The sequence below is a fragment of the Ursus americanus genome, chromosome 31 (genome assembly GCF_024610735.1).
Source record: "Ursus americanus isolate L20-20 chromosome 31, mUrsAme1.1.p, whole genome shotgun sequence".
In the NCBI taxonomy this organism is placed as follows: domain Eukaryota; kingdom Metazoa; phylum Chordata; class Mammalia; order Carnivora; family Ursidae; genus Ursus; species Ursus americanus.
This window is the reverse complement of record NC_142157.1, coordinates 30,765,212-30,791,939: the sequence shown is the minus strand read 5'-3', so window position 1 is coordinate 30,791,939 and position 26,728 is coordinate 30,765,212. Positions and strand designations below refer to the sequence as shown.

General features: G+C 46.2%; 1 protein-coding gene across 6 annotated transcripts in view; it reads right to left on the bottom strand.

The window, feature by feature from the left end:
* Nucleotides 1-26,728, bottom strand: part of SFMBT2 (Scm like with four mbt domains 2) — a 220,901-nt gene that overhangs the window by 73,486 nt on the left and 120,687 nt on the right. For all 6 annotated transcript variants that reach the window (XM_045812898.2, XM_045812901.2, XM_045812897.2 and 3 more), the window contains 2 exons: nucleotides 8,207-8,308; nucleotides 4,055-4,202 (listed from right to left, as the gene is read on the bottom strand). In XM_045812898.2, the coding sequence (XP_045668854.1) occupies nucleotides 4,055-4,202; nucleotides 8,207-8,308 (250 nt within the window). The remainder of the gene's footprint in view (nucleotides 1-4,054; nucleotides 4,203-8,206; nucleotides 8,309-26,728) is intronic.

Genomic DNA, 26,728 nt, shown 5'->3' with positions numbered 1-26,728 from the left:
GAACATGACGTGCGTCGTAACTGCACCAACCTGACCATCTCGCTCAAGAGTTCAGGAGGCCACTGCAGCAGCCCAGGAGAAATCTGACGGTGGCCTGGATCAGCGTGGTCGTGATGACACACGGTCCGATCCCCAAAATACCGATGGATTCACCAATGGAACAGATGTGGAGTGTGAGGGACAGAGGCAGAGGTGACTCAGCTTTCTACTCTATTCTGTAATGCTTTATTTCATTTTTTAAAAAAATCTGAACCAAACGTGGCCAAATGCCAGCACCTGCTCCAGGGGCGTGGGGATTTATTATTTTCTGTCCCCTCTGGTATGTCTGAAATGTAACAGATTACAAAACTGGGGTAAGTTCATCAGTCAGTGTCTGAGGTTTTTCTTTAGGGGAAGACCATACCAATTAGAGGTCACTACTTTGCATCTTGATAGTCATGAAAAACACACCTTTGCTTCTTAAATCATGTGAACAGTTTAGGTGCCTATTACTAAGATGCCAAATAGTGGAGACAAAGTGTTGGAATAAGTGATTTACTTTCAGCCTTTGTGCACCCATTTTACAACAGATTTACAACAAAAGTCAAGGCTTAATGTTTTCTAAGATCCCCCTGGGTGGGATGTTTACTCCTCTCCTTCTACGACTCATCCTTGATGTTTCATGCCAACGAGGTTAATTAAGTAGTTTAAAAACAGCAAGTCATGGCCGATAACATATATACACTTTTGACTAGCTGATTTTATCTACTTGCTTGATCACTTTTTATAGTGCCTGTCATACTGAATTGTCGTGTGCTGGTTTTAAACAAACGGAGTAGGGGCGCCTGGGTGGCACAGCGGTTAGGCGTCTGCCTTTGGCTCAGGGCGTGATCCCGGCGTTATGGGATCGAGCCCCACATCAGGCTCCTCCGCTGTGAGCCTGCTTCTTCCTCTCCCACTCCCCCTGCTTGTGTTCCCTCTCTCGCTGGCTGTCTCTATCTCTGTCAAATAAATAAATAAAATCTTTAAAAAAATAAATAAATAAACAAACGGAGTAAAACTTCCAAGGTTCTGTCCTTTGCTTACCAGGAAAGCACTCGCTCTCAACAGAGACCTACCGAAACCTTCCCACGCATTCTAGCTTACATACTCTTTGTCTCTAAAGTCTGGAGACAGATTTTTTTGTTTTAATTAAGAAATAGAGTCAAAACAATGTAAGTATGGGTCTACGTTTTCTGCAAATCTCCCAGACCACCGGATATCTTTTGTTTCATCAGCTGCTTCCCACTGGGGAACAAGTAGGATAATATCTTTTGGGGATCAGGCAACACGTTGTAATTGTAAGTGGTGTTTACGGTTCTAACAGAAATCTAAACAATGTTAATACATTCGCGGAAAACATACACACAAGAAAACACTGAAACTCACTTCTCGACATGTGTAATAAATCCTACATACTCCACATATAAAGCTCAGAATTTAATTTAAAAATAACTTTTATAGGGGCGCCTGGGTGGCACAGCGGTTAAGCGCCTGCCTTCGGCTCAGGGCGTGATCCCGGCGTTCTGGGATCGAGCCCCACATCAGGCTCCTCTGCTATGAGCCTGCTTCTTCCTCTCCCACTCCCCCTGCTTGTGTTCCCTCTCTCGCTGGCTGTCTCTATCTCTGTCAAATAAATAAATAAAATCTTTAAAAAAAAAAAATAACTTTTATAAGAGAAGTGTCTATGTTCATACGTTAATAAAGCAAATAATGGTGTTTGAAAAAATTCTACAGAATGATTCCCAGCCCCGCTGCGGACACATAAGACACGTGACAAATTCCCTCACAAGGAAACCATAAAATCACTACTACAGAAACCTTCACCACCACCTCTCAATTTTAATTCGCTTTAATTTCAAAAACAAATGTATTTTACTACCTGTATAACATAGATATAAATATATAACAAACATATTCTCACAAAACAATGACAGCTCAGTAATTAAAGCCAAGACTCTGTTATAACCACAGGCACTTGGGAAAATTTTTCCCTAAAACTGTAATTCTCCAACTGTATTTCTCCAAATATCAGGAAATGCAATTATCCACACAGGCACACCCATTTTCCAAACAAATATCCAAATTATGCCAACAATCTCTTTTCTAAAACATATTTCTAACGCTTAAATTTCGTAAGAAATGTATTAAAAAATCTAGAGACATTTGGTAAACATTCTGGTAAACCAAAAATCTGGGAAACATTTAACCCCTGCCTAATGGAATAATCAAGCAGCCGAAATTCATATATGAATATTTCCCCCTTTTTTTTCACTCAACTAATTTTTTCTTTAAATTCTTGAATAGATCTTATCACTACCTAGGTATTTAGAAAGTCCAACCACGCAGTATTTTGGGGATCTATAAGTCTTTCTTCAATGATGTGGACCCATCTGTACAAATGATCTGATTACGGAAGTCGGCAGGGAGCAGAGATGGTCCATGGGACTTTCGAACTCGGCAAGTGACCGGTCGCTAAATTCTGCAGCAGAAAAAGACTTCCCTGATCTGCTACCACGAGATGGTTCACAACGAAAAACCTGTAGGACCGTCGGAGAGGATTGTAAAGATACCTAGACTTGTGTCATTGTTTGACTCCGTAGAGCAACCACAGGGTCCCGCAGGTGTCCCATTTCATAGTCTTGCAAACCGAAGCGCGATCTGGCCACGGTCCCCCGTGAGCACCAACACGGCAGCCCACGCAAGGCCTCAGGAACTGCAGTCCTCGCCACGGCGCTGCCCGGAATCAGGAGGCCGACCCCCTCGCTGGTACTTACCGTCCGTGTGATGTGCCCTGGGCGGGTCACAGAAGCTCTCTGCGACTAAGCCCCGTCCCAGGGCCACGCTCAGGTTGAGGATGAAATGAGTTAGGCACGTTCAACGGGGCAAACGGTTTCACCACATCGTAAGGAGACCACATTCTGGCACCGCAGCCCCCTCACGAGAAGGATCAAAGGCGGAGGTGGAAACACTCAACAGGTATCTCCCCAGTGGGGATGAGCATGGAGGACAGAGGAGGAGAGGAGCCCAGGGGAGCTCAGGGCAGGAGCAGCACCGTGAAAGGTTGTATCTGGGACGAGGCACCTGGACCCTAACCTGTGGGTATTAACCTCCCAACATGGTGAACACTACCCATCATCCAGTCCTTGGTGAGCTGGAAAGGTCAGCACAGAACCCCTGTAGTATTTGTGGGTCGTTGTTAAAATCCTGCCTCAAGTTTATTCTTCTAGGTAATCTCTTCCCATTTCCTCTTCTATTATTCCATCATTCCCAGCATTTCCCTTCCCACCCTCTCTCCTTCCGTCTGGCTGCTCTCTTCTCTGAACAAGCATCTGTCTGTCAGGATAGCAAACCACGTTACGGAACCACAGGCGCAGTTCTTACCAACCAGAATGTGGTATGTGGTCTCAATTTGAAGTTACCTGCAACCCGGCTCCGGAATGAATTATCTTAATGTGTTATGGCATCAAACTGTTGGCTATCAGAGAGTGACCGAGCTCTGGGGAAAATTTAAATTATTGGAAATAAAAATGGAAAGAAATAATTCTTCAACATTTGGTTGCATTTTTTTTTTCTTTTTGGCCCAGTGTGGAGTCCAATGTGGGGCTCGAACTCACGACCCCAAGATCAAGACCTGAGCTGAGATCAAGAGTCGGATGTTCAACCAACTGAGCCACCCAGGCGCCCCTCATTGCATGTTTAAAGCCACTTCTCAGACACGTGTAAGTGTTGAACCAACCCTGATCACCTAGCGATGCTATGTCCTCTGTCAGCACACACCAGCAGCCCCGCACACGATAACCAACAGGGAATTGCGGTGGACAGACGTGGATGTCTCGAGAAGCCCAAAGTCACGCACCTCACCAGGGCAGCGAGCTGGGATAGACTCCTGTGTCAAGCCACTTGTGAGACACACTTTTCCCATGATGTCGAAATCATTTACAACCTAAACTTCTCAAGATTAACAAAGGCACACTTCGGTGACAGTATGACGCCCTCCTGAACGAAACCCTGCACATTTTCACAGAATACGAACCTTTGGGAGGTGTGAGATTGACTCCGTTTTTAAGGCACCATTGTACTGGTAAAATCCCCAAAGAATCCGCATGGCACAGCATTGAGAGTTTACTAGGTTCTGGTCTTAGGTCATCAATAGTCACTTGAAAAAAATGATTGTTAAAAACCTGAAAGAAAAAACAAACCACAGAGTCAAGGGTTAATTCCTTGGGATTTTCACGTAAAGCTAGTATGAAATGCTGGCACGGCTTCCAAAGGCAATAAATACATTTCATCAAAATATTTCAGCACAAACGGGCACTGCAATGTATATTACTAAATTGATCCAGTTGCTAATAAGTTAAGAGTTGATCACTGCAGTCATTTTAATGGAAAGAGAAGCAAATGAGTGGTAGACACAGAAAACAGAGAAGGTAACAACAGGTGTGACTTTAGAGAAGTCAACCGACAGCCGGGGCTGGAAGAAAACCAAACTTATGTGGGAAGACAAAGCCAGGCCTTCAGCAATGCCAAGGCAGGCCCTGAAAGGTCAATGGTTTCTCCTTGTCCACAGCAGGGACCCATGTGCTCACACCAGATCACTCAAGAAGGTCCACCGTCTGGCTTAAGGACTTCTGGCTTCATCCCGCCTCACAGCCCAACAACCACCCCAGGCTCCAGCCCAAGAAGAATCACTCTCCCAGGCACATCCCTGCTTGACATCCTCCCAGCCTCAACACCCAATCTGCCAAAGCTCTTTCAAAGCAACAGTGTATTTTTCAAGGTGCGTCCCAAAAGTCAGTGCTGCTGGACTGTTTTCCTGACCACTCCAGTTAGAGTACAGAGCCCCCAAAGCTTTAGCCCTGCACCTCTGTCCTGAAAGTCCTCATTCCTTCCTGGGGACTGACCCCAAATGGGTCTCCCCCAACAGATGCTCTGAGGGCAGTCTCCTCTCTGTTACTCATCAAGCTGTTCCCACGACGCACAGAAAATGCTTTGTACACAGAACTGCACAAACAGCCACTGCGTGTAAGGAAAAACAAAATATATCAGTGACGAAATAGGAACCAGGCACGCTGATGGGAAGAGCAGAATGCAAAACTGGGATGGGACCCAGCACTTTAAAGCATGATGGGGGTAAAGGATCAAGTATGTGCAACAGGCCAGGAAGAAAGACATCACTTTAGGAGCTCAACAGACATAAACCAGTCTTTCTTAGGAAATCCTAACACTCTTACTAAGCTATGATTCCTGGCTGCTTCATTTACAAAATACCTTCTGGAAGCCGTCGAATTAAAAACGAAAGCAGCAGAGTGCACTCACTTCTGTTCTTCTCGATGTGAATTCCGGTAAATGGCGATTGTTGTGTTGCCTGAGGTCTGCCTTTGAAAGTAGACTTTACAGAGCAAAGGACCAAACCTCACCTTCCCAGTGAGATCTTCCTGCAGCCTTATTTAAAACCGCATCTTCCCTCCCACACTCCAGCCTTCCCCCCTCTGCTCGTCCCTTCCCTGCTGTGTCTTTCTCCTTAGCATGGAACATGTAACATTCTATATGGATTTACTAACTTTGTCTCCTCGCCTCCCCCCCCCCCATTAAAATACAAGCTCTGTAAAAGGAGGGACTTTTGTCTACATTCCCAGTGTCCAGAATAGTACCTACCAACGCCAATGGGATGGGATGTAGTCTCACATGTGCATGAGACACACACACACACACACACACACACACACACACACACAGAGGTATATTACAAGTGTGGGATTCCAGTGGCTGCATCTCTTAGCACCACTGGACCCTGTAAGCATGTGCACTAAGGAATCTCCAAAAGTTATTAAAATGCACATTCATGTGTGTGTATTCAGTATCTTCAAATCAGGGTCATGGTCCACATGGTCCAGAGCCAGCAGGTCTCAGAACTACAACCTAGAGCATTAACCAACTGGCCCAAAACTACGTGGCTCAGAGCTAGCCATGAAAGAAACAGAACCAAGACTCTTTCCCTAAATAACACGGTAGATTTCACATACGCAGTTACATCGTCATCATCTGTCAGTGCCATACTGTTTTAGATCACCAAAAACACCATCTAGAATCTCACTGTACAGTTAAAGGCTGGGCATTTCATCCTGGAGCTGCGACACAGTTAACTACCTGCCTGTCTATTGGCTTTAATGTTATTTATTTATTTCTTCAACAGGTGTGCCATGAAGAAAAGCCCCGAGGAAAACGAAAATGAAATTTTCATTATGATGAGTAGTAACAGTGCAGTGTTACGTTCTCAAACATACTACTCTAAAACCTTTTCCAATGTCAGGAGGAATAGGTTTAATTATAAATACCGACTACATTAGGAATCTCCTGATATTTCACTCTCTGTAGGGGAGTCTTGAACCTGGGGACATGCCCGTTGACATCCTAAGAGGCCAAAGCCCACACTGTAATCCTTACATTCTATAACAGGGTCAACGGGAGAAGAAAAAGGGGTGCATGCAGAACAGAAAGACTGAGTACGCTATCTTTGGTAAAAAGGATAAGAAAAGCTAAAATGAAAAAGAAAATGTACCTTAAAAAAATCAGAGAAAATATCTTCTCTGCCCCCGCCCCCCAATAAGACTTACTTAGAGAAAAAATTATTGATCGGGAAACCAAACTACTGTTCCTGGAAATCTATCCAACAAGATGAGGATATTTGGGCTGACTCTAACCATAAGCAGTACGCCACATCCTAACATGATAGATTATGATTATTTACAGGCATGAAAGTGTGAGTTCACTACTGACGGCACTCGGCACATCTGCACCTGTTTCCTTTACTGTGTGAACACCAGGCGAAGCTGGCACCATAGCCTCTTAGAATGAGGACAGGGTAATATGTGTCCAGGAATCACTGTATCAGCTGCTGCTGGAACAAAGGGAAATTCTGGCCAGGCTTCCGCAAGGTATCATCCATCAGTTCTGGGAAAATGTGCACCTCCCAGAATACACACTGAAGAACCCCAAAGGTCGATTTAAATAAAAAGGCTTTTAATGCAAGGTGTATGACTATGAGGACGTAAACTGCAACCCCAAAAACCATCCTGCAACTTATTCTTCAAATAAATTACTCTAAGAGTTACATAAAAGTAATTTATGTTCTACAGAAAAAATATTTAGAAAAAAAGAAAAAGGCATTTCATGATTATAACCATTTCCCATACTCTGAAATACATTATCACCACTGTATTTTTCAAATTTTACCAAATCATGAATAAAAGAAGAGCATACAAAATGACTCTAGAACACTCATCACTGAATTAACAAATCCAGTCTTCCTGGGTAAAAGAAATTAAAATGGAATTGACTTTTGGACCGTTAATTAAGTTCCCTCACAGAAGGCTGTTAATGGCAACATACACTGGGTAAGAACGCTGGGCTTCTCGGGGTCCCCGCCACCTGTTAGAGGGTACTTCAGGCGGAGACACATACTGTAGGTGTGACTTCCACAGGTGACTTCTGTGAGATTATCTGCACGGCCAAGGGAAATTACAATCTTGAAAGACCATCAGACCATCACAAAAATGACTTCACATTAAAGGTAATTTCGTTTTACATTTGCGAAACACAGAGACAGGCTCTTCCTTTACGGAAGGAAAGCCAGTGGCAAAAAGGAAGCGGACGCGGGGACACACACTGGAGATGGGACACCGGCGGGCATTTGCTGAATGCAAGTCAACCACACCAAGGACTGCCAGTGGACGAGGACCAAGTGACTACTGCAGTGATTACCGTGTGTGACTGCCAAGCAGTTCGTGCGAATGAGAACGGGAACAAATGGACGCGTGGGTGTGACCCAGGCTAACCACAGAAGGTGGCACATATTCATGGCAGAGTTCACTGCTGTAACTCAGCTGTGCACCTGCACCTCGTTTCAGGTCACTCAAGGACATCGACAGTGCGGTCCGTATGAACCCCAATCTCTCCTGCAGCAGGAGGCACGTGACCAGCCTGGCTGTCTGCAACCAGTGACATAAGGGGTGCTTGGGACAGCACGGCCCAGGGAGAAGGCGCTCGCTCCCCGGCCGGCGTGCTGTTCGGCCCCAGTGTGCTGTTCACTGCGCTGCAGCCCGCCCCGGAGCCAGCACATGCCAAATGGCCCGCTGTGAGCAGGTCGGCGGGAGGTGGAGGTGAAGAGCAAGGGAGGGAAGCTCACCTTGGTCACTGATGCAGGACAGATATGAAAGGGCTCACTCAAATTCACTGTTTCTAGCTTCATCCCAACTGTGAAGAAATGGCTTCGCAGATCTGCATGATCCTGTGGGGGGAAGGACAGAGACGCTGAAAGCTGACGGTAGTGTAAATGAACTCGGGCGCTCTCCGGACGCTCTCCTTGAACATTTTATCGGGTAACTAAAATCGGATTGAAATAATTAACCCTCCCATTTCAAATCTCTCATTATTGCAAGATACTCTGGATTTAATAATTTTCTGCGGGCTAAATTGCTTTTCCCAGGGAAGGAAACAAGCCTTTGTGGCCATACTTAAATTTACACTAAGCAGAAAAATTCACGTTGCCCTGCTTCGGTCTTCTAGGAGCTCTAAGAGAAGCACCTCAGAGCAGTGGGGCAATCAGTCATCTGAAACACACAGTAGGTGCATCTTCAGGAAACGTGGCCTCTTGCTCCTGGAGCTACTTCGCGGGGCTTCGGGGAGACCCGGTGGCCGACACGGCTTGCCCCCGCCTCCTGTGCCCAGGAGCACACAGCTTATCAGTTACTGGTGGTAAGCCGCCGATCCTGGGAATGTGCGCATATAAAGGTCCAACGCAGCCCTGCACACAATCAGAACCCGACTTCTGCTCCAGAAAGATGAGCAACACCCCCAGTTTAATAGGTGTCTGACAGTTTTATAACCCACTCACAGCAACCGTATGCGTGCAAGATAGAGCCTTCCTGCCTTCCCAAGAAAACAAATTTCAATATCCACTTTCCCTATCCGGCAATAGATGAGGCTGGCTGGACTCTGGATACCAGGATTTATTTTGCTGAGATGGAGGTCATCTCATAACTCACAGCCCGGATAAACGCTGGTGGATAAATAAACGTATTTGCAGCCCGTCCCTGAGGGCATTACAGCTGCAAATAAATCCTGCTAGTTCTAAATACATCAATGGGCTGGGAAGTAACACAAATACCGAGGGATCTATTACTTTCTTTTATCTGCAAATCTAAAGTGGATTTTTAATTAATTCAATGATGTCATTCCACATGCGACTCTGAGGATCGCTGGCAGAGTCCCGCAGGGCTGGGACCGCTCCCCCAGCAAAAGGTGCTCAGGGCAGGTGGTGGAGAAAGGAGACCACAGAAGACCTGCTTACGAAACTCCCTATCACTCCACTGCTTCACCAAAGACAGTGCAGACTTCAGACACCCACAGAACCACAAGGACCCTGTCTCATGTCGCCACAGCCGTCTGCAAAGGGATCCACACCCAGTGGGCGCACAATAAATGCTGGGTCTGGCCAAAGCAAAGGGTACCACATCTGGGGGAGGGCTGAGGGTGTGTCCGACAAGAAGGGATGTGTTCAGTATGCAACGACATATGATAAAAACTCATGGACAGAGCAAGCCCGTTCTCAACCTTTACCAATTCCTTAAGAACTTAACAACCAACACTTGACAAAAATCATATGCACACGAGGCAAAGCACAAGGAAATATTCTTAAGTGCAGGAGAAGATTTTATTGTTTTATACTGATAATACAGCGGGGTTTTTTCTTTTTAAAGATTTTATTTATTTATTTGAGAAACAGCAAGCAAGCACAAGCGGGGTGGGAGGAAGGGAGGGGCAGAGGGAGAAGCAGACTCCCCGCTGAGCAGGGAGCCCCAGGCCGAGTTTGATCCCAGGACCCCAAGATCATGACCCAAGCAGAAGGCAGGTCATTAACTGACTGAGCCACCCAGGCATCCCTACAGCATTTTTTTTTTAAGATTTTTTATTTATTTATTTGACAGAGATAGACAGCCAGCAAGAGAGGGAACACAAGCAGGGGGAGTGGGAGAGGAAGAAGCAGGCTCCCAGTGGAGGAGCCCGATGTGGGGCTCAATCCCAGAACGCCGGGATCACGCCCTGAGCCGAAGGCAGACGCCTAACTAGACTGCACTACCCAGGCGCCCCCCTACAGCATTTATTTTTAACGGTGGCTGGGAAGCTGGCTCAGAAAAAAAAAAATCAAAAGAAACAGTACAGAGAGTTAATGCATATTAACACACATCAACCACAGTGCCAAGAAAGGGCCAAAATCCACCAGGGATGAGACAAAAGCGGTAAACTTGAACCGAAAAGCACGAGCTGACACCTGTAGGAAAAGATTGAAAGTTACAGTTCCTGCCAGACATCAACACCCTCCCAGTATCTCACCGTCAGGGGGAGCTGAGGCACATTAGTGGGTTGTGCAGATAAAAACTTTTCCCCTTTTAAGTACAAGAACCCTTTCCCCTTTTGAAAGAAGGAATTACTCCCAAGTTGTAATATAACACAAACTTCGCCCGAATATAGTCAACAAGTTGAAGCAGTCATTAATTTCCCGCTTGACAAGATAGGAAAGCCTTCAGGTACTAGGGACGCACGTGTACTCCAGCTGAGCCCTGAACAATGTGGCGGTTAGGGGCGCCAACCTCCCGCACAGTTGAGAATCTGCGTAGAACTTTTGACTCCCCAAAAAGTTATGAGCCTACTACTGACTAGAAAAGCCTTACTGATCAACCCCATAAACAGTCGATTAACACATATTTCGTATGCTGTCTGTATGATAATGCATTTTTACAATGAAGTAAGCTAGAGAAAAGAAAATGTTAGTAAGAAAATCATGGAGATGGGTAGTAAGGAGGGCACGTATTGCACGGTGCACTGGGTGTTCTACGCAACTAATGAATCATGGAACTTTACATCAAAAACCAGGGATGTACTGTATCGTGACTAACATAATAAAAAAATATTATTATTAAAAAAAAAGAAGAAAGAAGGCCTGATGGTCAGAAACAGATAAGAAAGAAAGAAAGAAAGAAAGAAAGAAAGAAAGAAAGAAAGAAAGAAAGAAAGGGAAAGAAAATAAATAAATCATGGAGAGAACACATTTCCAGCACTCGACTGTATCTACTGAAAAAAAATCTGCGTGTAAGTGGAGTTCAAATCCACACGGCTCAAGGGTCCACTGTGTAATAAACGGCCTAGATGAAGGTAAGGTTTTCACAGAAGTTCTGTTTCTCTCTGCTATCAGATGTCCCTCCTTGCTGCCATGCTCCCTCTCATTACTCACAGCTACAAGGCTAAACATTCTCGAGGTGTGGCTCACCAATAATAGGAAATGTGTAACTTCTGGCTGCCTCTGCCCCAGCACTCTCCTTGCAACTTCGATCCATCACCTGGCTTTGCTTCTCCTTTCTGTTTCTGCCGTCCGGGGTTCCTGACAACATTCTGGGCTTCTGGTCTACCCACTGTCTTCAGCCCCTCTTGATTTCAGGTCTGTGCCCACTCTTTGCCCCAGATACTTCTGTTCCTACCGTTGCTGTGAGTAGAGCCAGCTTTCCAAGTAGGGCTGATGCAGGACTGACAGACCCTCTCTACGTTCCAGGCTCTCAGTTTGACTTTGACCACTGACACGAAGTCTCTAGCCACATCTACACCCCTCCTGGATCAATGCTCCAAGCCCTACCAGATTCCAGTGCTGCACCAGGAACCCTACACTACTAGATGTCCCTTAACAGCTGCCTTGTTTTATTCACAGTTGTCCGGTGGGACCAGGCACTGGCTGCATCGAGGCTCAGGGCAACAATTTGCTCCTCAGATAACCTCCTTCCAGAGCTGCAGCTGGTGTTAAAAGTGTTTATAGTTCATGGTTTCAGGGTATCCTGCAAATACTCTATGTCTAGGTAAAGAGGGGATCATTTTGCGCAGAAATCACACGCTCTTCCCTCTTTCCTGGAGTGGCCATGTGCTTGTTTGTCATCCACTGTCTCTGTCTTTCTGCTCACCCATAAAAATACCATTCACATCAAAATACAAGGCCATATGTGAAATGAAAAGATTAATGACATTAATATTTTAAAAAAATTAAAATGGTGTTGACAGTATTTTATCTCAATGATATTAAAATATTTTTAAGCAACTGAGGGGCGCCTGGGTGGCTCAGTCAGTTAAGTGTCTGCCTTCAGCTCAGGTCATGGTCTCAGGGTCCTGGGACTGAGCACCGTGTCAGGCTCCCCGCTCAGTGAGGAGTCTGCTTGTCTCTCTCCCTCTGTCCCTTGTGCTCTCTCTCTCTCTCTCTCAAATAAATAAAATCTTTTTAAAAAATCAAATATTTCTAAGCAATTTAGGACTAATGCTCAGTGAGCAAAGGTTTACAAAGCAGTCTTCTCATTGTCAATCATGGCTCAGATTTCCTACATCTTAAACTACTTCTAGCTTTCAATGACTTGCAAGCACACAGACCTCGGCCTTGTAGAAATGCATCTGTTCCAAACTATGTGAAAATTCTTCAACCCTATCATTTCATATATTGAAAAAGGAAGCCAGACATTATGAGAAGTAGCTGCATCCAAACATGGGCGTTTATATTCTGGTCTCAAATAATCCACATCTATGCAGAAGAGCCTCTTAAATGAATACTCTCAACTTCAGAGACAAGCCCAGCAACTACGCAACACGCTCCTGTATCCCCAGCCCCACCTTCCGCTTTCTTAAAGTCACTTGTTAATCAGTACATTAAAAAAAAAAAAAAAGAAAAGAAAGAACAATCCTTCAATGACCACCCATTTCAAAAGCAAGTCAACACAATGAAAATTTTTAAAATCCAGGAGCAAAGACGGATGACGCTCCCGAGTTTGATGATGACTGTACATCTACCGCCCTGATGCATCTGTCCTTCGTGAACGATGATGTCAGAAACGTTGCACTACAAGAGGCAGATAGTACCTGCTCACAGGGCTGGCACTGACACCTCCCGCCAGCCCCCGGAGCCCTTGAAACACACTGGACAGGCAGCCACGTGTGCAGGGCAGTATTTCCCAGCCAGGGCTGAACTCTCCCATTTGTGTTCCACCATTCATCCTATAAAGACCCCAACAAGTATTTATTGAAGTACGTTGAAGAAATGTCCAAAACTAGATGGATTTCTTGATATTCATTCCAATTCCATATTCTATGGTTCACTCAATAAACATGCAGTAAACACCACCAAGATACCACACACAGAGTACTCCATGACGTAGGAAACACACACACGTACGCACACGTTATCAGAGGGAGAAGGAAGAAAACAAAGGACAGCTATCGAAGATCCAGGCTTGAAGAAATTCCAGAACGAACATTTTTACTGCAGCTAGAATATAAAAATCACTACTGCCACGGCGACGGCGATCTGAGGATTTACAGGAGGGAATCTTAATTTGGAATAGGAAAGCACGTGACTTGGAAGGGTAAAGAAAAGATGACGGGAAAGTGGCTTGGTAAATTTAGCTCGGGAGTCTGGGCCTTCAAATACCGGATTTAGGCATTTAAGTCTGATCAAAAAAGGCAAAGGGAGTCACTGACACGCCTAAAAAACACAGAATTTTTTATGATAATTAAAGAATTCAATGCCAGTAAATTTCTGAATAAGACAATGCACAGACCTTCTGAGCTCTTTGTGTGTGTGTAAGTACATTCATATTCATATACGAGGAAAGGTACAGATCCTCTCATTGAAAAACAAATTTAATCGCCCCCAGACCATTTACTTAGGGCTGCTCATGCAGGGTACCCACATTCATTTATGCAAACACCAGCTAATCATTCTCCATGTTAAAAAAGAGAGTGTTCCTGGCCCCTGAAGATGATCTGCAAAACTGATTATCCACTGAGAGAGAATGGAAAATTCGCTGTGGTTTGAAAGATTCATTCTGGCCTTTGCAAAAGCTCTAGAGAACCATTCCCACCTCACAATTATCAGATCGAGAATGACGTTACTCCTGAAATCAGGAGGGATTCCTAAATCCTCAGCACGTTCACAAATATGCCTGCCACATTCAAGAAACACTGTTTATTTAAATGTACCGGAGTCCAGTTAAATTGCTTACAGAAAAACTTTCATTTAAGAAACACGGGCAATGTCATCCCCATCTATACTCATCACTACACGTTTTATTCTTGCCCTAAAGTAGTTTTATATTGATCAGAAGTAAAACGCCCTTCATTTTATTGGAGGACTGTCTTACCAGCCTACCTTAACAATCGCTCTTCAGGGAACCTTATTTTCAGTGGAATGACAATGTAAAAGAGATTATGTATACATCCACTTCTGTTTTCCATCAGCTTTATTCCCTCCAGAACCCAGGAGTTCCCGCACTCTCGCACTACCATTCAGGCACTCTGCACTGAGAATAAAATTGGTTTAGCACATGATACCAAAAACGGAAACCGTAACAACTCAACATATTGTAAATACCTGTGAGCACTTTCTCGCATTACCATTTTCCCCTCACAGCAGACTACAGGGGAGTATCCAACCTACAGTAAGGAAATTAAGACACAGAGAGGGGGTGCCTGGGTGGCGCAGTCGTTAAGCGTCTGCCTTCGGCTCAGGGCGTGATCCTGGCGTTTTGGGATCGAGCCCCACATCAGGCTCCTCCGCTAAGAGCCTGCTTCTTCCTTTCCCACTCCCCCTGCTTGTGTTCCCTCTCTCGCTGGCTGTCTCTGTCAAATAAATAAAATCTTAAAAAAAAAAAAAAGAAAAAGAAAGAAAGACACAGAGAGGTTAAGTTATCTAAGTAAGGACATAGAGCTCACCAGTGAAGCCAGATTCAAATTCAAGTGCTCTGACTACATCCATGATTAGCTTCAAGTTATAGACCGGACTGGGAAGCAAAGGCCAAAAAGGATCTTTTATTTAATTATTGCTAATTAGTAAACAAATAAAACTCTTGTAGCCTATGGGCTCCTAAAATTTTATTTCAAAGACAGATACTGCCAGGTTAAAAAGTAACGGCTATTAGTACTCCTCATCTCCTTAACCTCCAATTTTTGCTGTTAATTCATAATACATTTTTAATGGCTTATGAAAACAAGTGTGTCAGAGAATTGTGACACTAAAAATTACCCCCCAAATGTTCATATACACTCAGTCTTCATCAAAAATGAACAGGTGATTTCTACTAACTGCTTTCGTGTGTTCTGCAAGCAATGAAGATTTACGAACCCAGCAAAATGCTTATGGTGCCTTGTAAGCAAGCCATCCTTCATCGGTACCCATCGCCTCACACTACCGATGCTAACCCAGACAGGTTAATCTGATAAACGTGGTTAATCGAGTCCACGTTCCCGGCTACAAAGTGCACACGACTCTCAACCCGTCAGTAGTAATTTAAATACTACGTGTTAAGCATCAATCTACACGGAAGGAAGAGGAAGCCGATGATGCAGCTCCTGATGCTGAGAAGCTTGAAATTTAGTTAGAAAATGACAAAGGAGGGACCAAGACAAAGTGTCACGCTGGAAAAAGAAGTGCGGACAAACCACAGTGTCTTTGGCTATTCGGCTTTACAGCTCTGGCTGACGTCTCACTTTTGTTCACCTGAGATGCAGAGGTCAAGGAGATCGGACAACCTCAGGGCATGCACCCCCCCACCGCCCCGGTGCATGAGGTCCATGCCAGTCACCCACCGCTTCCAACATCAGCCTCTGCTGCGGTCCCTGCCTTGGAAGGGCCTGCCATGCCTGGAAAAGGTCCTAGCTGCTTCTGGAAGAATCAAACACAGCTACCGAAGGAACACCCCTGCGTAGAGCAGTCTTCATATTAGTCATCCGTGAGTAAGCACCACCCCAAACTTCTCTGGCAGAGTGATAAAGCTGCAGGGTGAGCAGCGGAGTGCTTTATAAAACAGACAAACGACTCTAAGTATTAATCTACAGGAGGCTATGAAACATACTCCGCAGGACACAGGAGGAAGAGGAGACGGGGAAGATGGAACGTTCCATCGTTTTCGGTGCCCCTCATCGGCCACATTCCTCCCTGAACCTGACTCATCTCTGCATTTATCTTAGGGGCTGGAAGAACTGCACGTTATACCCTCAAAATGTGGCAAGTGGCTATCACAGACTCCTGAAATAGCTGATGCTTCTTGCCACCCCTGCTTTACTAGAGAAATACACTGCACATGATAGGATACTATGAAGAATGGGGCGCCAGGGAGGATGAGTTCAAACTAACACAATACAATTAAAATGCACTTGGTGAGGACTGCCATGTAAGAAAAGCAGTGCATCCCGCCCTGTGCGGAAACCAGACTCCTAACCCAAGTTCCACAATCAAATGCTACAGGAGATTTTCAAGGGGGGGCAATATAGGCTCAGTCTTTAATTCTTTGCTCTCTCCTTTTTGCATATGTTGATATGAAATAAAACGGGCAAAAAGCAGATAGGCAATTTGCCCCTCCCCTGCATTTTTTTAAGCACCAAAACCTCTCTCTTTTTTTAAGCAGGCTCCACGCTCAGCATAGAGCCCAATGCAGGACTCGAACTCACAACCCTGAGATCAAGACCTGAGCTGAGATCAAGAGTCGGACGCTCAACTGAGTGAGCCACCCAGGCTCCCGGAGCACCCACATCTCTTAGTGTATCAACAAAATTACTGCACAGTGTCATTTCATTCAGTTCCGACATGGCAGTTTTTTGGTCCACAGGGTACTCAAAACATTGCACATGCATCTTTTCAAAGGCCTCAATTAATTTACATAATTTCTAAGAATAGGCTTCAGTGAAGTCAATTTTAATTAGTATTACATTCAAATTGATATATAATGAACTATGCTTTAACGCCTTTACTCATATCAGCATGATATGTCATGCTAAAAAAAAAAAAAAGATCCAGTGCAATTTATCATATTGTTCCTCTTTTTGTTTTAGCAGAGATCTAATGCTCATATGTTCACTAGAAAATTACTCTCATTATCGTAGTTTCATCTAAAAATGGACATTAGGATGCCAGCATTTATTAAATCAATAGCATTATTACATTTTAATTCCACAGCACTGAATTAAATTTAGCCAATGAAATATTTATAACGAAAATGTAATAAAAAATCTGTACGCCGAACACTAATCAGCATTTCCATTCTTCACTTACAGCTGTAAATAGTCGTTTTATCTACTAGTCATGCAGTAAATCAAGTTAAAAAACCGTAATGAGAAAATGCAGTACTATATACTTCAACCTGAACCACAAGATTTATAACAGGTAACAAGAGTAGACCTATTTCACAGTTAAGTCCAAAACCTGGTACACTAGGTTTAAAAAAAAAAAAAAAGAAAAGAAAAAGAAAAAAGCAGAGCACTGAGAATGCCTTTCATTGATTAACATTTAGCACCATAAAAGCATTTGTAAGTGGCAAGAAATGCAACCTTACTTACAGCAGCACTATGGGAAAAACCACGGCTGATTTTGTGTGTGTAGGTAAACAGTGATTACATTCCCACACTTATTGCATCCTCTCCCCAGTAAAGCCAGGGCCTCTCTTCCCGTCTCCACAGCAATGCCCAGCGGGGCTGGGGGAGGCAGTCTAAGTGCCCTGGGCTGAGGCCGCTCTGGGGGGGAGTCCAAGCTTCACAGCCCAGTGATGGAACGCGGCTGACATACTGTTGGCTGCCCCTTCTGCTGACAGCCCCAAATGCAACCCAACAGCTGTCTTGGAAATTGTGACCATGGTCCTGAACGGTCCCCACTCGGGTGGACTCGACCCTTCAGAGATAGAATGCAGAGCGGGTAATGAGCACCCTTTTTCCACAAAGCAGGCTGGTTTTGTGCTCCGATCCTTCCAGACATGGACAGCAGCGACTGTAGCCCAGAGAGTGTGAGCTCCCCTGAACGGTGTTCAGGTGGGGAAGATCCCACAGTTTTAAGGGCCAAGTGCCAGGCAGCCTGGCATGGACCTAATACCAGTGAAAAGTCTCAAGCGTCTTCCTCACATTCCAGCTGTCCTCACTGCTAACCAGTCCACCGGTTTCCAGGGGAAGAAAGTATTCGTTCTCTGGACTAAGGCTTCTCCACCTCAGCACTGTTGGCATTTGGGGGCCAGATAATTCTTTGCCTCACCCACGAGGCACCAGTGGCAGGCTCCCACATGTGGCCAACAAAACGCCTCCAGAGGTTGCCACACGCCCCCTGGCAGGCAAATCCTCCCCAGCTGTGAACCACCGATTCAGACCCGGTCAAGAGAGAAGTCAGGTCTCGCTGAGAGGTCACGTGCACGTGTGGGCTCCTCCCTCTTCACTTTCCATGAGCCCCCTTGGTTCTCTTTGCCTCTGTCTCCAACATTTAGTCAGCCTGGAAGCTCTGCACAGTCTCCTGGTTTGATGAGTCCTGCAGACCAACCCTTTCAGTTTTGACTTCTAGATGCTGTCCCAACAAGGCCTGGAAATCCTGACTGCGAATCTGGGCCAGTCTACACTGCAGATCCAGTGTTGTTACTTACCCTCCCAAGGCCACTGCTCTGAACGTGTAGTGTATGACATGAGAAGACGCTGTGACGGAGAAAGGGAACAAACACAGCACACTCACAGTATGGTGTTGTGCCACAGATGCCCTGCGTATAATACGATGACGATGCACGACTCACGTACTCGTTAACCTGCCTGCCTCCCTCCAAGGCAGCGGCGGGTTTGCTATTTGTAAGGAGTAAACTCTCACTTCAAACCTACAGACAAGCAGACCAGTCACCCAGCAGGGACTGTTCCCTGAGGAAAGCTTTGCCCACTAGGCCACCTTGACATGGCCAGGCCAGAAAACCCTACTCAAACTGGCATATACCGTCAGGAAATCCGTTATGTCCTGGAACACACTGTTCCACCCCAGGCTGCTGGTTAAGGGAGCAGGCATCAACGTCATACACGGCCCAGGTCCAGTCCGTCCTTCTCCACGCTCTGGGGGACCACTTCCGTCAGTTCAGCTCTCCTCAGGGCCTGAAGACGGCTGCGGAGTCCCAGCATCCTCAGCCCGGCGGGATAAAGTGCAGAGGAAGAGGAGAGAGCCGCCTCTTCCCCATGCATCCTCTGGAAAGGTGCTAGAAACCATGCAACTGGTTTGCTCGGATACTGCCGACCCAAACTGGTCACAGGCCTCTTCCCAAGCCCACTGCTGTCCCGTAAAACGGGGCCCCTCCTCCTGGCCCACACCGGGGATTCTACTTCTACCTGGGGAACACCTCCAGCCTCTGGAGTACGGGCATTTGCAAGAAACACAGGCACTTGCTCATAGGACAATGAAGAATCATCCTGCCCCAAAAGCCGACAGACCCTCTGTCAGAGGAGACTGAACAAGGGGGGGTCACTCAGCATGTCCCAGCCCACACGACACTCTGACAGGCAAATCCTTCATACTCTGCGGATTTCTGTTCTCAACCTTTGCTGTACTAACACTCATTGGGCTCAGCGTTTAAATACCCTCGTTTACTTCTAGAGACTGTTCAAAAGCAAAAGGAAAAAGATCTCAGCCCCGGGATTCAGAGAGGTCTGTGTGTGCATCCTGGTTCCACCACGGGTTCCTGGCACGGGGTAGGATGAGGGATCAACTTCTCTGAGCCTGGAGACTCTCTGAGTGTCCAGGAAGACCAAGGAGGCCTGCTGTGTCGAGCCGCTGTGCAGATAACGTCACAGCACGTGGAGAGGGCCCAGTGCCATTTCTCCCACCCTTCTGGGCTCAGTGATCGAACTCTCACCGAGACAACAATCTCCCGCGCGAGCATGACGCTGGCGTTCGTACCAAGTATCCCCAGCTTTACACCTGCACTTTTTATCCTGTGCCTCTGTACCCCACCCTGATGGCTCTGAAAGGGTTTCCATACACTCCAGAGATACTCCAAAGGTGTGCGACTCATCGCACAAGAACCAGGATTTGCAACACTTCCTGGCCTGGCCTTACTCACCCCCCACCCCCTTACGGACACCCCTGCAGCCTCTCAGAATCACTGGTAGCTCAGAAACAACTGAGGTCTGGTGAATGGACCAATTTGGACAAAATCACAACTGAAATGACTGAAGTTTCTGAACTCCTTTGCAGACTGGAGTTAAGTATGCACGTAGGTACCTTTAGGGACATCAAAATGCTAGGTGTGAGAATCAGTCCTGCTGGGACGTAGAAATCTCACCAGCACCACCCGCGGGACATCTTGGTAAATATTAACAAGCGTTAAGCCGGGTCTCTACTATTCTAAACTTATTCTTTCCTCTTTTTAAATGTCAAACACAACTTTACATATTCATGTAACAGTTTATCTGATTTGTTTATCCTTCTGATTATACGTGGGGCTGGAGACAATACTGGAGGCCGATTTTCTCTTACTCTTGACTTCATTCCATCCAGAGAAGGTAACTCAGGATGGATGCCTGTCCAAGGGAAGTAAAGAGAAGCTGAAAGACCCCCATGCTTCCACTTACACCCACGATACACACAGACCCCCTCAGAGTGCCTTTCTCAAGGCAGGACAGAGCTTGGTGAAAGTTGAGGGTTCACGGCACAGAAGCACAAGCCTACTGGGACCCTCGCTTTCCATCAGATCACAAAAGGAAAAGACTTATAGACTCCTCCTTATACCAGTGTCCCCTCTTGAGATACTGCAATTTGCAAGTGCCTGTTTACGAAAGGCATGTGGAGATTAAAAGCCCAACCTAACCGGGGAGCCTGGGTGGCTCATTCAGCTGAGCGTCAGACTCTTGATTTCGGCTCAGGTCATCATCTCAGGGTCATGAGATCGAGCCCCGTGTCAGGCTCTGCACTCAGCTTGGAGCCTGACTGAGATTCTCTCTCTTTCCCTCTCCCTTTGCCCGTCCCCCCACTCACACATGCGCTCTCTCTCAATAAACAAAAATCTTCAAAAAAAAGGGGGGGCCCACCTAACCTACAAAGGAAAAAAGGAAAAAAACGAAACTAAACAATTTTATTGTGGCCCATTACCAAGTCCTTCGTAGAAGAAACAAGTAGACTCACTTCTTAATTATTTTCTTACTAATGGAGAGTAGTATGGAAAATCTGAACAAATACAAATCCGACCTGACAATCACTTTGAAATGTTTCAGTCTTGGAGACGTAGGAGGTGCCCCCGCCCCATATCCCAACACCAGTTACACTGCGTCCATGCTGATATTATCCTGCCTTCCCTGAAGCCGCGGCCACTGGCGGGACTCAGAATAATCAGCGGCAAACAGAAGCCATTTGGGAATGATAACTCACCGCGCAGATAACGGAAAGTTGACTCTATTCTTAAATTCTTACTGTTTAGAATTAAAAGCGAGTCGCTATCAGGCTGACTGCAGGCAGCAGCGTCTGGGCCCCTGCAATCACGCCATCGTTGGAGCCAACTCCACATATCCGGGCTTTGCGATTTTTATAGCTACGTTTTTGTTTGACCAAAGTTGCCCGCTTAATGTGTCTCTCCCAAGATTTTCTCCGAAGCTCATAAAAATGGGATGGCCCCCATCATCCTCTCTCCGCTATGGAATTCACACGCCGCGTTTCATAAACCCAGAGCACACAAGGAACAGCCGCGAACGAGCCCTCCCTCGTGTCTCTACACATCAGGAAGGACTGAACTTCTCTGCCATCTAGCATCCCAGAGAGGCTCTGCTTCAAGGGTCTCCAAAGTCCTTAACGGAATGAGAACGGCTAAGGGTCGGGGGGGGGGGGGGGGAGAACCGCACGTGCCTGGCAGAGCCTCTGTCTTCAGGCCCAGGTGTGCAGTGAGCCCAGAACGGGCACCGGGCAGAGCCTCGAAGTCGGGACAGGATCCCAGGGGGCGAGAGCCTTCCGCCTGATACCAAAATGACCTCCTGTCTAAGACAGTCCTTCTTGAACAGGAACATTTGGGTTTAACTTGATGAGACCATCTATTTGCCAAATTGTTTGGTATCACTCTGCCGTGTGGGACAGGGAATGCCATGCCGAAGAAATCAGGTGTTGGCCCCACGCACGGGGCCTAAAGCAGATTCTGGGAGAATCTAAGTGTCCCACCTGACGGCCAAACTTAGCCGTGAGGGTTTTTTTGTTGTTGTTGCTGTATTTAGCAGCGGAACACGAGAAAAAGGAATCAGTCACCATAGAAACCACAACATCACCATCCATCGTCACAGAACAGCTCCCATGCTTTCCTACCCCTTTGGCTGTAGCAGATGGAATGAGACAGAAAAGCTCTTCTCTCTTTGCCACACTTAATCTTCTCTCTCGGGCCTTTCACCTAGGTCTCAGATCCTCAAACACAGAAGAGGTTCCCTCCGACAGGTTAAATCTACAATCACACGGACAGGTACATAATTCAAAGCTGAAGAGAGCAAAGAAATAACAGGCTGGGGGGTCTTCGGGGCGGTAGGAGCACTGGCCGATGGCTCTTCACGGAGAAGACGTACGTGCGTGGAATGTCTGCCTTTCTCTGTCCGTTTGCTTGTGTTGAAAAATAGTAATACTAATCACGGCTACGTGCAGCATCTTCTTTGACCAATGAGTCTTCTCCCAGTGGCCCCTTTCCTTTGTTGGCTCAACACTAACCTCTGGGGAGAGCGAGTTGCAACGAAGAAATCATGACAGGCACGGCTTGGGACGGGATCAGACAGCATCTAGCTTGTGGCTTGGCCAGCACGGAAGCCCTTTATGTACAGATTTCGAGGGCGCCCTTTAAGGCCAATCAATTATGTATACATAGTCTGGGATCCTTTTAACAGATACTTATGTCAAAGAGACAGACACCAAGAGACCTGGGGTTTCTCCAAGTACTAGACCAAGTACTCTCTTCAGATCTGCTGTGAGTCTTGACCAAGGAAAAACGCCACTTACCGCGACCCTGGCTCCCAGTAACCTCCACATCAGTCACAGATATTGATCGAGAATTGGCAATAATGGGATGGATCGTGCCTAAAGTGTGGGCGTCCATATCCCATCAAAAAACACATCTCTCCTCAGCTTCCGATAAAAATGGAAATAATCCGAAATCATTGGCTGTCACCACCTAAACACATCTCATCTACACGGCTATGGTGCGTATTTGAAGAACGTGGATGGGATACTGGGAAAGACAGGCCGCACGGTGGAAAACCAGCCGCCCAGGAGGCAGAATGCAGTCACTCCGAGCCAGCTACTGCCCGAGAGGACAGTGGGAGGACACTGCTCAAGCCCCTGGTTATCCGCACCGACCTGTTCAATGAGTAAACGATACATTACACCCAGCCCTTACGATGCATGCCTGCAAACATCGGGAGAGGCAGTAAGGGCCGGACACTCTGAAAAGAAGACAAGCCCGCACACAACCCTGGTGACTCTGATCATTGTCAGCAAGATACACACACTGACACGGCAACCTCACTAGCGATGGGATCTCACAGACGCTGAGATGTGTCCTCGATTTCAGGGCATGTCTAATATTCTCCTGGGTGCTCTCAGCTGTCTCCTCTCAGCCACACCCTGACACGGGTAGTCTGGGCTGGTCACGAAAACACCAGCTCCTCAGCCAACCCACCACAGCTCACTGCGTCATTCAGAGCCACTCGCACGGGTTCACCCCACCGACTAACACTTGTGACTTCGGGAGTCTCCATTCTTCAGGGTAGATTTTTGTACTTACTTCTCCACTAAAGCCATTCAAGAATTTTTATTGCATGCTCACTACATGCCATGCACCGTTCACGGCCCTGGGGACGGAGCCACAGTCTGCTCTGTGGAGCTTATGCTCGAGCTAGGGGAAACAGATCCCATGCAGAAAAAGCAAATGAATACAGAATATGCACAGGGAGCTTGTAAGCAGAGACCTGCACACAGTGAGGGAAGGTGTCTGCAGGCCTCTGGGGTCACGTTCCAGGCGGACAGAGCGTGAGTGCAAAGGCCTGAGCTGGGGCAGCTCCGTGTGGGAGGGGCAGCGGTCTGCCAGAGGGTGGGGTGCCTCACGGGAGGGCCTCAGGCAGCAGATGGGCTGGGAGAGCCCGCAGGAGCACGCGGGACCCGGGACAGCAAGCCCTAAGCAGGAGAAGATACCACGGGAGAATTATAAGCAGAAAAGTGACAGGATTTGAATTTTCTTTCAAAAGAATCACTCTGACTGCAGAGAAGCAATGATTAGCAGCCAGGGATAGAGCTCTGAAATTAACGCAGCAGTCCAGGACAGAGGGATGGCAGCTTATCCTTAGGGTTATGCTGATGGACCAAGAGGAGAGTGACTGCATTTGGGACAGTCCGGGACGGTGGAGCCACCAGGGTTTGTCGATGAATGGAACAGAGGTGTGCAGAAAAGTGTAATATGCACAGCAGGCGAGAGACCGCAGTCCTTGGAGAGGGCCTGCTTGCAGGGTTAGCCCTGGGCTGCCATCGGGAAGAGGGCTTGTAAACAGCACCCTACACTGTGCAAAGCCCGCTGCACCAAGATCGTTTCTACAAACAATACAATTTAAACCTCCTTCTGGGAGTCTAGGACTTGGGCCCGTGCTAGGCAGGGGGTGCCTATGTGGCCAGCCCCCAGTAAAACCCCTGGGCCGGGCCTCCGATGAGCTCCCCTGGCAGACAACAGTTAGCATGTGTTGTCGCAATGAAGGGTCTCCCCTGGGACACTCCACAGAGGACCCCTGGAGGCTGACGTGTGAGTTTCCAGAGTGTAGACCATGCTGGCCTTCCTTCAGCTGATTTCGCTTTATAGCCTTTTGCTGTCATTTTAACCATGAGTGTGACCTCATCTTAGTCCTGTGAGTCCTGAAAGTCACCAACCCTGGGGTTGAGCTGGGGGCCTGACACGGGCACGGGAAAGAGCCAGGCATCGGGAATGACGCCACGGTTCTGGCCTCGAATCTCCGTGGCTCACGCTTACTGCCACTCCACCACCCATCTCTAAACAGCTTACTTGGCATTTCAAACACACGGAGATTTTAAACTCTCTTTTTCTAATGGAATGAAAAAAAAATATTAGAGCAAGTTCACTTCTTTAAGGGCTAAAGATGGATAATGGGTGTTCGTGACATTTTAAATAACATTCTTCCCTTGCAATTACGAGGTGTGGTCAGGAATGAAGTGAGAGGGAACATACACTTTCCCCGGGCTACACATCGGTATTCCCCTCAGGGAAAAATGCTTTATTTCAATTAACTGGCAAATTGGGGACTCTGGCTTCTTATTTGTACATCTCTTTGATGTATGTAGGAGTCGTCACTGAAATGTCCACGACTGAACACTGGCAGATGAGTGGGGTCAGAAATGTAGATTGCAGCTTATGAGAATTGTAGAGAACGAAAAGCAACCGTGATTAGAGAAGGCTTTTGAATGTCTGACACATAGAATGTTATGTTAATTAGAGCCTCACTCTGATTTTCCCATCTCCCTAGGCCCCATTTTTAAGATTTAACTGAATTCCCCCAACCTCATGCATCACATATTTAGTGCAACTGAAAACTGAAACAGAACAGAAATCTCTGGCCACTTTCTGCTAGTCTCATCACTTGGACACTGGGACTTGCCAACAATCAAATGATGGGTTGCAAAGGTTGCTTAACAAGTGAAGAAGGGAGCCACGAGACGCCGTGCTGATGGGGACTGTGGTCACCTCTATGAAGAACTTACCTTTCTTCAGGGGTAAATGAGTAGTAATATATGGATTGTCTTAGCAATTCTATTAGGTCCCTTAATAACGAGGCTGGCTTGCAGGAAAAAAATTTTTTCATTATTTATTTTTCAGTATAATGCATTTTTTAATCCCTTTCCCTTTGTTTGGTACCCATTTCATTAGTTCCTTGACTTTCAAATGAATGGACCCTTTTGAAGATCGTCTGCATTTTCAAAATAAGGGAAATCAGAATTCCCACTAAAACATGGTACCCAAAAGCCATTCCACGTGTTCTCTCAAATCAAGGGTAAAGCACCAAAGGAATACTAATGACGAGCTTGTTTTTACACCATTACTGTCCGTATTCACGCAAGATGAGGAATTCTGTACATTAACACTAGCGGACTCCATTTATAGACATAGATACACAGATACCAAAGTACATGGGAACACATCCCCAGAGTGACAAACACCGCGACATAATGAGATTCAATTCCATCGAAATACCCATTTACCTACTGTGTAAAAATAATAAAAAAAAAAAGAACTGTTTTGAAATACTGCTTATCTCCAGCCATTAAATGTGCACAGCTTTGAGTTCTGTCTTGCAACAGCTGAACGCTATGGCAATCTTCCATGACAACATGCATCTAGGAGGATTCATGACTGAATCCAAACATACATACCTTTTACCATAATGAAAATAATAGAAGTAAGTTTGCCTGCTGAGAAAGTGATGATCAAACAGTGATAACAGAGGGGAGAAAAAAAATGCATAAGGTCTATTTTTGTACCCTGCAGAATATCACTCACCAAAACTTCCAAAAACTGGAGACCAAAAAAAAAACAAAACAAACAAAAAAAAAAAAACCTCTCGTTTCTATTAACATGAAACGACTGTTAAGACAGTCTGAACCTCATCCCATGACCCCATGCAATTTCTCTGAGCTTAATTACTCCTGCATAAGTAGGATAACTCAGTAGAGAGGACTATTATATGAAATGTGCTTGTAGTGGGTTGAATAATGTCCTCTAAAAATTTCCATCCACCCAGACCCTAGGAATGTGACCTTATTTAGAAACAAGGTCTTTGCAGGTGCAGTCGAGTTAAACTGAGGATTATTGCATGAGCACGGGCCCAC